This window comes from Balaenoptera acutorostrata, chromosome 6, assembly GCF_949987535.1.
Source record: "Balaenoptera acutorostrata chromosome 6, mBalAcu1.1, whole genome shotgun sequence".
Lineage (NCBI taxonomy): Eukaryota > Metazoa > Chordata > Mammalia > Artiodactyla > Balaenopteridae > Balaenoptera > Balaenoptera acutorostrata.
Genome location: NC_080069.1, coordinates 82062759 through 82078465, shown reverse-complemented (window position 1 = coordinate 82078465; position 15707 = coordinate 82062759). Strand labels below are relative to the sequence as shown.

At 45.1% G+C, this 15707-nt stretch overlaps 1 protein-coding gene across 1 annotated transcript; it reads right to left on the bottom strand.

Moving 5' to 3' along the window:
- Positions 1-14194: 14194 nt before the first annotated feature.
- Positions 14195-15460, bottom strand: FOXB2 (forkhead box B2). The gene has a single exon (XM_057549260.1). It carries the CDS (start codon positions 15458-15460, stop codon positions 14195-14197), a length of 1266 nt encoding a protein of 421 aa, XP_057405243.1.
- Between the last annotated feature and the right edge of the window lie 247 nt (positions 15461-15707).

The window sequence follows — 15707 nt, the reverse complement described above, 5'->3', positions numbered from 1 at the left end:
CGCGTCTGGAGCCTGTGCCCCGCGACGGGAGGGGCCGCGGTGGAGAAAGGCCCGCGCACCGCGATGAAGAGCGGTCCCCGCACCGCGATGAGGAGTGGCCCCCGCTTGCCGCAACTGGAGAAAGCCCTCGCACGAACCGAGGACCCAACACAGCCAAAAATAAATAAATAAATAAATAAATAAATAAATAAGAAAATCCTTTAAAAAAAAAAAAAAAAAAAAAGCACAGGATGGTAACTATTCACAGCCTCCTCTTCCTGTGGCCACCACCATCCGTATGGTCGTCACCACCATCTCCAATGCTAGTCTTTGTAGCACACTTAGTTCACAAAGAGCTTTCATTTCCATGACCTCTTCAGAAGGAGAATTATTGGCGTTCAGAGCTGGATGGAGCATTTCATCTTGCAAAGACTTTGTGGAGAAATCAGGGCAGCGTTATTATTCTCCTTGCACAACTCCCAGCACACCATGTGTTACGTAGTGAGTGTTTGATGAGTGTTTGTGGAACAAACATTTGTAAATAAGGAATCTACATTTCAGAGAAGTTCTATAGTTTTCCCAATATCTGACAGGCAGAAAGGGAATTGTAGACACTAGAACACTGGTCTCTCCATCTATTACATGAGAGACCCCCCCCCCCAAAATAAAGTCATATATAAACCCATGGAAATGTCTCCATGATGTCATAGTTGAATAAAAGTCAGAGAGAAGATCAAAGGCAATGATTCATCAAGAAGTACGTGTTCATTGGTCTTATCTCACTGCATGTGAAGAAAAGAGAAAAAAGAAATAAAATTGATGAGGCATCAGCTTAAAAAAAAAATCAACATCATAATATTGTCACTGGATGGTGATGGAAAAAAAAGGAAAGGATTTAGCAGTGTCGCTATAGGTCATTTGTATTTTCTTTGTCCATTATTTTTCTCAGTGGGAAGTAGGAGTAAGAATTCCTCCCCTTTGTGAAACTAAAGACAGTTTCCTTTTCTAGACTTTCATTTTCCTCACCAGTGGTTAATACACAGCCAACCCAACTTGGGTTGATACATATGTAAATTCACGTAATTGTTTCTATTTGTAAAGGGAAAAGCTATTATCAATAAAATGTGGCAAGTGCTTTTTAAAATATCCCCAATCACTCACAGCAAGTGTGTTTAAATTGCTAAGGACCAAGGAAGGCATCTCTGAATCTTGCGCTCTGTCTGGTGACCCAATTCTGCGATCACAAAACAGCTGGGGCATTGGGATGCCAATAATCAGTTGGAAAAACGGGGTGAAATTTAGGGTGTTATACAGAATATTCCTTTGTTTCTACCAAAGATCTTAATTCAGATTGATTAGCTTGATGAAGTTCCACCATTCCAGGTGAAAGAAAGCTAAAGTTCACTGGGCTGCTACAACAACCCAGTGAGGGAGAAATTATTTGCTTGGTTTTTAAGATGAGCAAACTGAGAAATAGAGAGGCTAAGGAACTTAATGGAGCAGCGTAGCATTGGAGTTGAGTCGGGGCTTCAGTTTGAGTTCCAATTCTGACACAGTCATTGAGTTAGCTGTGTGACCTTGGGAAGAAAGTTGACTCTGATCCTCTTTTTCTTTACAGATAAAATGAGGAAAGGATTTCAGACTAGGACCTACTGCACTCAGATGTTTTGAGGATTAATGTTAGACTATAACAATCAATTATTATCATTAAAGTGATGAAGTAGTAAATTTCAGAACTGGGGTTCAAAGCTCAAGCCCTTCTCATTGCACCATGTCACCCTTTGGATGATACTCCCCAAACCCAGAATTTCTCATAGTGAGATGTCTAAGATTAGAACTTTAAAATGATTTTGTGCTCAATTTAAATCTGCTGTGGAGCAAGTTGCCTACCTAGAGTTGGATACACACACACACACACACACACACACACACACACACTTCTTGAGTCCATACTGTGTGAAAAACACCATGCAGTGAGGAATACAAAGATTTCAATACAGATAAAGTGCACACTATTCTATAGCTCATTTTGGCAGGAGAGCCAGTGACATGCCCAGTCCAAATCAAGGCGCACTGTGCCGTGGATCTCACAATATGCTCTAAGAATAAGGAATATTAATAACAGAGAGTAGAGGAGGGCAGAGGAAATCTTCTAAGACTTCTTGGAAAAAAGAAAGGAAACATTTGGTTCTTACAATGTATTAGGTACTTTAAGAGTTGGTTTTTACATTGGGTTTGAAGGAAAGATAAAATTCAATCGTTGGATACGGAGAGAGAGGGGGACTGGAGAGAAAGAGGTGAGGGAATGAATATGCCTGGGCTGCAGAGAGCAGTATGATTTATGTGGCAGAGAATAACTCATCATCCTGGTGAATTCACATTTTCATAAGGACTTTTAATTACAGTTAATTTCAAGTTTTGCCTTCTTATCACGATATATTCTAAAATTTCATTTTAAATAATGTTCAAATTGTTTTACAATTTTTCTTTTAGTATGCTTTTAATATGTTTGAAACCAGGAAAAGTTACTTTTAAGGGAATAACATATAATACCAAAATTAATTTTAAAGACAGAAGTTGTTTCTATAGATATGGTTTTTAAATCATCACACAGCTTTGAAAAGTTGTAAGAAATATTGCCTGGATCTAGTTTTTTTTTTTAATATTGTCTAAAACAATTTCCTCTTTTCCGCTGGTCTGCTTTACTGAGTCATATTAATTTTTGAGTTTCTTCAATCTGCCTCCAATTACTAAGAAACATTTCTCAGTTGGTTTTTGAAAATATGAATTTCAATTTTGATTTTCAAAATACTTGATTTTATTTATTGGTTAAATTAAACCTAATTAGATAGGCATTATTTGTCCACTTTAACAGATGTGAAAACTAAGAAACAGAAGTTAAGAAACTTTTCAAAGCAGTTTAACACTGTGGATAAGAGCTGGGTTTGAGCTTGCCCTGAGACTGAATCCTGGCTCCGTCACAAACTAGCTAAATGACCTTGGCAAAGTAGCTGAATATCTGTCTCTCTTGAAGTCATTTAAGCTAAGTAGAATTTAGTTATCTAAGTTTTTTTTTTTAAGCATCTAGGCAGATAGTCTACATATCTGAGTATTTGTTAAATCAGGATGGAGGTATGTATTAACCAAATTCTTTTTTCTCTTCAACAAATCTTTATTACAAACTTACCGTGAGCAGGTTTTACACTGGGGAGTAGAGATACAAAGATGAAAAAGATAGATACCTTTAGAAACTTTGAAAAAGTTTCCAGAAATATTAATCTCAAACCAGCAAAATAATATGTAGTGGGTCAACTTGATCTCTGACATCAAAATAAAACTTGCATGGACCCCATAGTACACAAATATGTCTTGAGCTTCTTGAATACTGTCAAAACTACCGTTTCTAAATGAGTCTTTGTTGCCTTAATAGGAAACCACAGAGGTCCCTGAAGTGTATTTATTCTAACCTGCTATCTTTTGTGTGTGTGTGTGTGTGTGTGTGTGTGTGTGTGTGTCTGTGTCTTAAGGAGCTGGATATGAGCCAGGATCCCTCCAGTGGAGAGCTCTGACTTTGGTTCATTTGAGCCGGAGTTCTTACTCCCATCCTCCACTTTGCATGGTCTTGGGCAAGTTCCTTAAGAGCCTATGCCTCAGCTCTCTCATCTGTAACATGAGGATAAAAGAAACACCTAAGTTAAAGAGCTGTTGTGAAATTACATGAGATTCAGTATGTAAAGCATTTAGCTCATAGAAGCTAAATAAAAAAGCTCAGTAAATACTAGCTTTTATTATTGTAAATAGTTAAAAAGTTTTAACATCCTTGTGTTACATCCATGAGCAGAATTGTCAAAGTGAGAACATTTGAAAAACACCCTATTTACCTTTGACTTATTTGATTAGTTGCTTTGTTCCCAGTGGTGAGGGGTTTTTTGGGTTTGTTTTGTTTCATCCTTTACCATTTTGCTTTAGAGTCTCCTACCTTCCCAGGGAGAATTGTATCCTTTTTGTTCCTTGATTCTTAGAGGGTGGAGGCCAAAAGTGGTCTGGAGTAGCTTCAGCCTGGGGAATTAGCTCCTGAAGGCTCTGTGACACTGAGATTACAGAACCTAGCTGCAAAATGATGCAACTTTTCAAAACCATGTTGCAATAAAGTCATGCAGAAAGAACACTGTCATACTACTATAAATACATGCCGTAACAGCTTTAAAGTAGTATATCGTATTATTTGCAAAGGTAAACAAAAGTTTTAATGTTTTTCTTGGTTGATATGTATTAGCATATCTACAGCTATACATTTGATTTTGTATTATCAATTTGAATCTTAACATTCTCCTTCATGCTCCCCTGCACTTACTTTGTACACACCTTTGTCGGAGGAGGCCATCTTCTGTTTCAGACTATCTGGTCCTGGAGGGCAGATGTATTAAAGTCCAGTGAGAAGACAGAAACCATGCCAATTGTTTTTACGGACAAAATTTACTATAAAGAATAGTTAACTAGGTGTAAAGATGTTAATAACTGAAAGGGTAAAAAGAGCTCTGAGATATGACAGACTGTAGCAACTGCAGGAAGCAGCTACCACCCTTAGGGTGGTGAGTGAAAAGGGAAGAAGTCAGAATTATTAACACTTAGACCCTTGGAGGTGATCCCCACGGAGCTAAAGCTCAGGACCTTTGGGGGAGTCTGCTCATGGTGCTGCTGTCTCTGAGATGAAGTGTGATAAGTCTGGTTCTTCAAGTGTTGAAAAGACTTCCAACTGATTCAGCTGCTGCTACAGGAAGGAAATGTAGGGTGAAGCAACTTTGCCTTCGTGATGCTTCCAGGAATTCCCAAGCAGAAAGAAAGCCCTAGAGGGAAAAAAGCAGGAAGGAGCAAATCCCTTCTTCTGTGTCCACCTTTGCTAACTCCCACTAGAGCCCCCATATTACCAGATCCAATAGAAAGCCAGCTGGCGAAGCAGAAATGGGGTTTGCAAAGTCTCAGCCCCAGCACCTGAGAGCAGAGTAGGAAGGGTGGGTTTGGAGATGAGAAATAATAGCTTAGTAATTGGTGTAGGCAACAAGCAGGCAACTTGTCTTATTGTCAGCCCCTGGCATAGTTCCTGAATACCGTACTGAATAAAAGCTTGTGGAATGGATATGTGTATAGCTAGATTTTAAAATGATTTTAATAGCTAACATCTTAGTTCCGCTTATAAAAATAGCTCTCTTCATGTAGGAAAATAACTTGATAGGCCACTTTCATAGTAGAAAGTGAGGTCTCAATGGCTACAGTCTGGAAAGAGAGAAACAAAGAATTAAACTGTCCTTCATAAGGAGTTAGCGGATATTGGGGTGGAGTAGGGTGAGGGGCAAAGTAAGCAGCTGGAGAGAAGAGGGAAGATCAAACAGTCAAAGAAGAAAGTCAAGGCCAAGCAAACTAAGAAGGTTAGAGGGGATGGTGAAAGGGAACCAGTGAGAAATTCCTGGTAGAGAGATGATAGAACGACTTTTAGAAATGATAAATATTTGAATTCAAGTTTTGTGACTATGGATCTAAAGTAAACTCAAATCTTCAAGACATTGACATTTGCTACTCACACCAGTTTACATCTGGAGTATATGCAAATAAAAAGGCAGTTTTTTTTGGACATTGAGATGATCCGTACATTTAAACAAGTCTCTGGAAGCTGGAGTTATAAGTCAGAGACAACTAGGAGCAACGAAGCCTCTATACATTGTTTGCCACTGACTAAAATTCCCCAGAGAGACCGGGGTGTGAGTCTATCACAGTACATGGGATGAGGCTATAGAAAATTTCATAAACTCTCAAAGATCAGAGGGGACCCTAGCTCCTATCCTGGCAACATTCATGTTGTTATAATGTACACTATTTAATGTTTGCCCTGAAGAACAAAATGTTTTCATAAATATTTGGCTAAATGGCTCCATTTTTAAGTAAAGTGGGAGTTTACTGAGTTGATGCATCATCTGTACACCTGCATGAGCTCCAGTCACCAAGTCGCAGATCTGAGCCTGCGTAGATTTAAACTCAGAATAAAACTACCTCTCCTATATAAAATAGCAGATATAAAAATCCCTCAGTATAATGTGTAAAGCGTCATGTAAAAGTGTGATAGGCCAACATCATGGCACTACAGTAAAGTAATAGCTTCTTAAGCCCATTGATTAACATGCTTTTGAGAAGAGGTTGGCTTATGGTGAGAAGGTGGAAGTGGGAAGAGCACTGAACTGACTTCTAGGTCTAATTTTCAATCATTTGCTTTTCAAGTACTGCTGTCTCAGTTGCCTTCCTGAGGAAGTAAATTTGCTGCTGCTTTCTGACCCAACTTTTCTATGTCTTCAGGTGACTTTTAATGGGGAGTGCTCCAGCTCTGGAGGCATATGGAGTTTTTCTGTTTCTCCTGTGCATTAATATATATTATTATTATACTATATATTAGTATATATAGACAAGGGGATGGGTAAATGTGATAGGCACCAATGAGTTTTTGAGAGAAAGGGGATAGAGATCGTAATGGCTCTTCTATAATGTTCATAGTTATTTGGGTATTTCTGATGGACTGAGATGGCTGCAACTGAGGTATTGATAAACTGATGAAAAAGGATCTCTTTTCTTGCAGAACTTCTCACGGTGCCCAGCAACATCAGCATCACCTGGGAGGTTGTTAGAAATGTGCAATCTCGGGCCCACTTCACAGCTGCTGAATCAGAATCTTTGGAGATGGGGCCCAGCAGAGAGTGTTTGAAAAACCTCTCCAGGTGATTCACATGCATCTAAAGTTTTGAGGCGCAATGTTAGTAGATGAATTCAACTTTTCATTTTTTTTCTTTGTAAGGCAGGAGTAAGCAGGCTCAGGTCAGCCTGGGGTCCCCGGCAGGGAAGACGAGAAGGAATTTTCTAGAAATAACTGGAATGAAGGTTCAAAATTTTTGCATATAGGGAAATAGGATGTTATTTTGTTCTCCACACTGGCAAAGCAGATATATTTGATTCTCTGGTTCTTGGGTTAAAAATTCAGTCTTATAATTTCAAGAATTTTAGTTCTCCAGTGCAAGTTATTAAAAAAACTCAAGTCTCAATGATCTGTGGTCATTTTTAGAGGTTATCAAGCTTCTAGCATAAAAGTTGAGACATGTTTAATCATCTGAAAACATGCATATTCTGAGTAGTTACATGCTTTTGCATTTTGGGGGGAAAATAAACTATTTCAAGGTAGAAAGGGAAGATACAGTACAGCTTTACTCAAACCAGTATAAACAGTAGCTAAAACTTTTCCCTTGAAAACATTGTCACTACACAAAAAAGGATTTGCCAACTAGGAAAAAGAAAAATTATATTACTATTTTGGAAAACTAGATGTTATTTTTTCATTTGGAAGGAAATGCCTAAGCTTGTAGACTATATTTACTTCCTGTTCATTATCTGCCTAGTTTCAAAAGAAGTTCAAGGCTACTACAAAAGTTCATGAAATGCAAAAGATAGAAAGAGAGGAAGCTATTTAAAAAGGTAATAAAATTATGTGAGATTTATTCTTTAGCCAGCCCCCTTTGTAATTTTAACATTTTCACCTTTCCCATTCCAGCATTATGGGACAGCGAGTCTCTGAAATTTCCCCAAAGGTCAATGCTTCAAGTGACAGCCTCCTTTTCCTCCCACCAGAAGGGTCTGCTGCTATGGGCTCTTGTCAAAGCCACAGCAGGAGGGTGGCAAGGTGTGTGAGGTTCATTTGTCTTTGCTGCTCTTTGCTTTTAAAGTATATTTCCTCAGCTAGTTCTTCTCTCCTTCCCTTCCCCCACTTAAGGTACTACATTTAAAAATAATAATTCATATTGTTGAAATGCCAGTTATACTGGCTGGACAGATTTGAGTAATCCTCTCCCTGGTTATAAAAGTAAATTATGATCAGTGTATGTAGACAATCTAAAACAGTCTCAGACATATGGGGAACAAGAAAAAATGACTTAGGATTTCACCAATCTAAAGGTACCACGGTTAATATTTGGTCTAGTCTCTTCTAGTACATGTTCAGTGACATTAGAGGGTTGGGCTTATTCCCTCAATAGGATTTCATAAACATTTTCTATATGAGTTTAATTTCATAAGCATTATTTGTAATGATATTCCACAGTATGCAAATAGCATCATTTATTTAAACATTTCCCTATGGGGATTTAGGTTAATCTCTATAAAATAAATTGCAGCAAAGTTAATGTCACAAAATCCTCACCTAGGTTGAGTTCTTCAGCAGACTAAAGCTTCATCTTCTTAGGCAATAAATGGAGCTGCAAGTTAGTTATACAATGCCCTGTCCTCTCTAGCTAAGAAAAACGCCAAGAGAAGAGGAATATTGCTTTCAAGGCAAAACGACTTCAGTCAGCTAGTTATAGTCACATACATTGAAAGAATTGATCTATAGTTTCCTGAGAGAAAACCAGAGCAGTACGATGTTAAAAACTGTAAATTTTTTTTTGCTTTGTCAATATTAGATGCACACAGTTGTCTCTCTCTCTCTCCCCTTCCTTCCTCCCTTCTTTCCTTCCTCCCTTCCTTCCCTCCCTCTCCCCTTTCCTCATTCCCTCTGTCCCTCCCTCTTTCCTTCCTTTTCTCATCTGTGTATTTCAATGTTGTGAATTCTTTTTGGAGTGAATCTAGTTCAGCTGTGCCTGGGCTACAGCTCTCCAGCTCCTTACTAAGCATCCATTCTCAGTAACAGTAAAACCATGCTGTCTACGAAGTTGCTGACAGGACTGGAAGTGGCTCAGATGGGAAAGCCTATTCCAAAGCACTTTTAAATGATGCTGCCATAATGAGATCTGTGACTTACAAGCAAAGCCTGGGTGTCTCGTGCACACAAAAGACCTGTTCCTTGTGGTAGGAAAGAACTATTTGGCTCAAACTAAACATAACCAAAATATCTTCCAAGAAATACTCTTTTAAAAATATTTTCATGGGTCGCTGTCAGCTTTTTTGAATTTTTTGATAATTTTATAAAATCCTTTCTTAATACGGCATTCTCAGCATGGCTCTTCAGTTTAGAGAAATGTTACTATAATAATACGACTACAGTTCTCAGAGGCTTTATTTTCTGCTTAATGATATATGTGCATATCATGTGACTGCTTGTAGATCATATGAATATATTATGGCTTAAAACTCAGAATTTAAATTTCATGGACTATGCTAAAATTCAATAAAACTACATTTGAATGCAAGGGGGAAAGAGCAACATGTGGCTTGAATTTTCCTTAAAATACACAGAGGATAGTTAAGGGAAAAAGTGCTTGGGACAGAGTACATCTGGAGTTTTGCCAAACTCATAGCATTTAAACAATGGCTTAAGACTGAATTCAAATCCCAAGCAAATCTCTTCAATCTCCCCCAAAGAGTATAAGTTAGCATTTCAGCTTTTAAAGATAAAGTTAATGAAAATACTTTCAATGAACAAAATGAAAATGTTGGACTTGGAGAAACAGTTTTGCCCTTTGGAATTCAAGGACTTCCCACCTCCACTTGGATTCCCACTCTGCCTTTTCACCCACAAAGAAGTTATCACTGGCTTTTGAAACCATTTCTTTAGTTTCCCATTTTCAACATCTACGCCACCCTGCCCCACACCCCATGCAGAATCACATGTGCATTAGTGTCTGATGAGTGCTAACACTGCTTCAAACCCTTGCCATATCATCCAAACCTAAACGTGACCCCAAACTATCCTTTCTGCCCATCTCATAGTCAGGTACAATGAAGAATGAGAATTCTTACCAATGGAGGAGTCAAATCCCCACAATTTACAAGGATCTCTGTATAATTTTATGCATCTCAGAAATGGCAGTTTTGTCAGGTGAATGGAATTTAAGGGGAACCAGTGGCTTTGGTGGTCAATGTTTCTTTTCCTAAGGCATTCTGTTTCTGTCCTCTTCTGCAGTCTTGCTGTACTATTGCCAAGCAGGCAAGTGTCACCTTTGAGTCCCAGAGGGAGATGTGTTGATCAGCTTTCCAAACCCCCCCAGTGCAAAGATGCTTGGAGTTCCACAGTGCCACTTCCAGCTAACTGGCTCTGATTCTGACGGATGCAACCAGCCCTCCCCTCCCTGGCTGGACGAATGCCAGTCTACTTAAGGAGATAATTGACCACAAGCCAGCCTGACTGACAGGCTTCCTAAGTGCCAGATGCCAACTGTGCCAATTCTGGCCTTTGCAGGAGGGCCTGTTCTCCTAGGGACCACAGCTAAAATAGCTTCGTTCTCCCTCGACCCTCAGCTCTCTTCTCATCTTCCCAAGGGAATGTAATCAAATAGATCATTCCAAGTTGTTTTCCTTCTTCTTTTATTTTAAGGGCAGCTACATGAAAATCTTTCTCCCTCCTCTTTGCCTCTCCCCATGTTTCTCAAGGTTCTGTGCATTCAGTTAAGTAGGGGACAGGCTAAACAACTACAGTGTTTTGTATCATCCTGGAAACCAGGAGCATAATTTCAGGTTATCTCCACCAGTACTTAGCAAACCAAGAGTGATTTTATTAATCTTGTGAACTGAGATGATCATACATTTATAAGTGCCTCTATTTCTATCTCACTTATGTCCAGAACTTACTTTTTCTCTCTTCCAACATGTAACTAGAGAGAGAATACCTGTGAGATCATATGAGACTACCACTCAGTTGAGAGTTACAGTTAGATTGCAGATCCATCTTAGTTAAGAGGGGGTCTTCAGGGCTCTGTCAGTATTGGGGGTTTAACTGGGACCTCCCTTAGGATCAGCGCTTTGACAGAAAGCTCCTCCCCCTTTGTATATTTACATGAATTCCCTTGTTCTCCAACTTCAATGCCATGCATAGCTTCCGTTGGGTACCAGGGTCTCCTCCTGGATGAAAACTTGAATCATCTCTCAGCTCACTCTGCCTTCCCTTCTCCTTTCTCTCTCTCCTTACAGAAAAAACAAAACACAACAACCATGGTTTCCCCACAGAGGTAGGAGGGGTTCCAGGGAGTTGGTGTGAGGCTGGGTTGCTAAGAGGGTCTGAGGAATGCGGAAGGTCAATTACTCATCCTTCTCTGCCGAGTTGGCCCACAGGCTCCTCTCTTCTCAGGAGGGGCTGGCACTTAAGCCAGTCCCCTGGGTGCTGGACGACACTTTGGACTGTGCCCCTCTCCCGGAAGTGGGACAATGGGCACTGCTAAAAAGCACACTGGCCCTTTTGGGGCAGGTGGATAAAAAAGAAGAGATGTGATGTTCTTTTGAAGAAACAACTGAGATCCAGCGACTGCCCTTCTTCAGGCCCTGTGACTTGCTGCGCCTGAACTAGGGGTCCCAGCCTGGGGCTTTCAGTCACCAACTCACCCAGAGGTGGACAAAGCAGCCAGACTCCCAAGTCACCCCAAATCTATGATCCCCATGCCAGTGGCTCCCCTTTTCTCTCTTTCAACAGCCTCAGACTAGTGTAAAGGAAAACCCTGCAGGAAATCTTGCAAAGTCTCAAGCTGAGAGATAGGATACACTAGAGTTGATTGTGCCTCCAAGGAGGCAGTGACCTAAACTGAGACTTGTCTCCCAGGCGAGGACAAAACTTAGCTGCACGCTGCAATGGGACTTGTAAATAAGGGGTACGTGGAAATTCTTATTTTTAAGAAGTAACCCAAATCCCCTCAGTGTCATTACTATGATCAGGTCACCTTGTTGGTCCTTTATTTTCTTCTGATGAAAGGTTAGAGGAGGCTTCCGTCCGGCCTGGCTGGGCACAGTGAAGCGGGTTCAAGATGGAGCCCTGTTCGAGGTGCCCCGCCACCTTCCCGCGCAGCTCCACAGGGTCTGCAGCCCGCAGGCCCTCTCCAAGGAGCACGGGTTGTGGCGCTGCCGGCTGTCCAGGGCCCAGCGCTCTCTGGCTCCAGGCCCCAGGCTGCCGAGGATGCGCAACAGGTCCCCTAGGCCGCCGCGGCTGGGCGCGCGCTTCTTGGGAATGTGGGCCTCGGCGGCAGTGGCGGAGTCCGGGCGCCCTCTTCCCCGCCCCGCGCCCGCCCCGCAGACTTAATGGGGTGCCGCCAGCCCCACCCACTGGCACCGGGACCCGGGCCATAGCCCGCTCTCAGAAAAGGGAGGGCTTCCCTGGTGGCGCAGTGGTTGAGAATCTGCCTGCTAATGCAGGGGACACGGGTTCGAGCCCTGGTCTGGGAAGATCCCACATGCCACGGAGCAGCTGGGCCCGTGAGCCACAATTACTGAGCCTGCGCGTCTGGAGCCTGTGCCCCGCAACGGGAGGGGCCGCGATAGTGAAAGGCCCGCGCACCGCGATGAAGAGCGGTCCCCGCACCGCGATGAAGAGTGGCCCCCGCTTGCCGCAACTGGAGAAAGCCCTCGCACGAACCGAGGACCCAGCACAGCCAAAAATAAATAAATAAATAAATAAAATCAAGTAAAACTTTAAAAAAAAAAAAAAAAAAAGAAAAGGGAAAGGGTGTTGGGGGCTGGTGATGGTTATTGCTAATAAACCTCATGTAGGAACAGAAGAAATTACCTGTGGCGGGTTTTTGCTAATCCAGTCTCTCGCACTGAGGTGGGCTGGAGCTCAGTTAGGAACGCAGCGGAAGAACGGGTAAAACAGATACAGTTATTGAGCCAACTGACAAAAGGAGCCACAGAGGAGGAAACCTGTCCAGCTGCCGCTTCGCCTGTGAACTCACCCTCTTTGATGCGCAGAAGCTGAAAAAGAAGGGGAGGAAGAGGATTTGCCAAGTCCCCAGAAGACTCTCCCCCAGCGGGCACTCAAACCTCGGCCTCGTCTCGTGAGAAGCGAAACACCTTCACACCGGCACAGCCAGAGAGAAGCTTTAATGGAGAACACCGCGTACAACACAGGCAGACATGAACTTGGCACAAAGTCACAACCCGAACGCGGCGCGGATAAAAGCCAGAGGTGACCCGGGGCAAAGGACAGCTGCCTTCTCCCTACCCGCCCCCCATTCGTTCCCCAAAGTTTGTTGCGAGTAAAGTGCTATTCCTGGGCCTCAAAAACCGGGAAGAGTAACAGCGGCAAAGCAAGTTTCTTTTTCATTCAGGATCTGAAACGGAAGAGTTCGCCTGAAAGAAGAACGCGCCCAAACAGCACACGGAATACCAAATCGAAGGCAGCGTGCAAAGGTGACCGGTCATCCTCACGCATCTGTCCCGAGGAGGCTGGAAGGCAACGGCCACAAAACGCTCCTGGAAACCTTAAGAGCAATATTGTCGGGTGACGTGGCAGGTTTTACTTGCATTCTTGAGTTAGGGGAACAAAACCCCGTGATGCAAGTGATTAAAAAAAAAAAATCCCAAATGTAACGGATCATGGGAATTCACATTGTCTGGGGGCTCCTCAACGGTCTCATCCGGTTGATTCACAAAAGAATTGCAGGTAGAAAGTCTCCTTTAATGTCTCTCTTTGGTTATGTTTCCCGAACTTACTTTTGGAATCTGGGGCTTTGAGCTTTAAGCTGCTGCCATTCTCTTTTGTGCAAACTAATTGCTTTAGCCGTTCCTTCTATCCTTCTCGACCCTCGGGTCAGAGCCAAGAAACTTAACTGTTTCCCAAGATCCTTCGTGAGGTTCCCACTGCCCCCAGAGAGGCTTTATTCATGCTACCGTGTCCTTGTCCATTTCACCGACCAGGAAAATAACGGTATCAAATGCTCCCTCTTTTTCTTCTTAAATAAAACGAGATTTCCTTAGTGAATAGCAGTTTTGTCTAGAATGTTCAGGAGAGGCGACATTGTTCACGAGAGGTTGAGACCCGCGGGAAGAAACTTGGTGGCTGACGTCTGTTTCATCGTCACTCTGTGTTGGATTTCTCCCAGGGAGGTTTAGCCCTGCCAGCTTCTGCTCCCGGGAATAAGAATAGAAATCCAATTCCAATATGCCAGCGAATGAGGCTTCCCCAAACTCGTTCGTTCCCTCCCCCCATAACTTATGGATTTATAATTTTAATTACAATAGAAACTCTTACCTGAAAATTGGCTTTCATTATTCTGATTGTACAACATAGTATAAACACAGACACCAGAAGTGTTATATTTATTCAGACCACTGGAGAATCCACTTTCGGGTTTGTTTAAATACCTTCCTTTCCCGCAAAGGCTGGGGCTCGCCAGCTCTACCCGACCTGGTCAGGGCGCCCTCGCCCTCTCCGGCGGTCCAGGGCCAGGTGAGTCTCCATGCGTTCGTCTCCCCCAGCCCGCTGGGTACCCTAAGAATGCACCAGCACCGAGTGCAGAGAGCCGCCTTTGCTCTCGGCCGCACTCGGGGCGGTGGGCTCCATCAGAGAGACGGCGGGCGAGGCGGCGGCAGCCGGGCACACGGTGGACGGTGCTGGCGGCTGTGCGGCCGCGGGGACAGCGAGCGCTGGGGGCAGCGCGGCCACCGGTGGCAGCGCAGGAGTCGGCTTGATGGGCACGGGCACCGCAGGCAGGCTCTGGCTTGCCGAGTGGCACAGGGCCTTGACCGGCACCCCGAAGGCCCCATACTCCGGGCCCACGGGGACCCCCGCGGCGGCCGCGGCCGCGGCCACTGAATCCATGACGCCGACGTGCGGCCACACGGAGCTGACGACGTTGCCGAGCTGGCCCGGCACGGGATAACCCAGGTGGTGCATGACGGACGCCAAGGGCAGCCCGCCGGCCTGCAGCACGCCCTTGTAGTCCCGGCCTATGATGTTTTCGATGGCGAACGGGTGCTTGAAGCCCGACGTGGACGCGGCGGCGGCAGCGGCAGCGGCGGCGGCCGAGCCCAGCCCGTAGGGCGGGAACTGTGACAGGCGCCCCACGCTGCCCACGGCCGCCGCCGCCGCCGCTGCCGCCGCCGCCGCCACGGCCGCCGCTTCCTGCATCTTGCCGGGGTGAGACGGCTGCTGAGGCTGCGGCGGCTGCTGCGGTGGCTGCGACGCGAGGTGCGGCGGCGGCTGCGGAGCCGCAGGCGGCTGCTGGTGGAAATAGTGCACCATGTGCGGCGGGGGCGGGGGCGGGGGCGGGGGCGGCGGCGGCGGCGGCTGGGGCGGGTGGTGGTGATGGTGGTGGTGCGCGGCAGCGTGATGGTGGTGGTGCGGGTGCAGGTGCCCTCCCGGCCCAGCGCCTGGCGCGCCCTTGGCGCTTCCCGCGTGCAGGTGAGTGTGGTCAGCGCGCAGCACCTTGAAGCGCTTTCGGCGCCTCAGGAAGCTGCCGTTCTCGAACATGTCGCCGCAGTCGGGATGCAGTGCCCAGAAGCTGCCCTTGCCGGGCTGGTCGGGCCGCCGCGGGATCTTGATGAAGCAGTCGTTGAAGGAGAGGTTGTGTCGGAGGCTGTTCTGCCAACGCTGCGTGTGCTCGCGGTAGTAGGGGAAGCGCTCCATGATGAACTTGTAGATGTCGCTCAGAGGCAGCATCTTCTCGGCCGAGTGCTGGATGGCCATCGCGGTCAGCGAGATGTAGGAGTAGGGCGGCTTTTGGTCGCTGTACGAACTCTTCCCCGGCCGCGGCATCGCCCCTGGCGCCTCCACCGCCCTCTGGCTCACACTGGACCGCAGCGTCGCTCCGCACCCCGCTCCCGGGGTCTGGCTGTCTCCACTAACCCCCACTCCGCCCTCCCGGACCCGCCACCCCGCCCTCTTCCCACCCCAGACCCTCTCGCCGTTTCTCTCCCGCCTTCTCTCAGCGGCCTGCGGTCTCCGCGCTTGGCCTCTTGACCCAATTTAGCACTCCGACGCTCGCAACTTCTGGCCCCGACGG

Excerpts from the sequence above, each read along its gene's own strand:
- FOXB2 (XM_057549260.1), bottom strand. The coding sequence starts at position 15,460 with ATGCCGCGGCCGGGGAAGAGTTCGTACAGCGACCAAAAGCCGCCCTAC.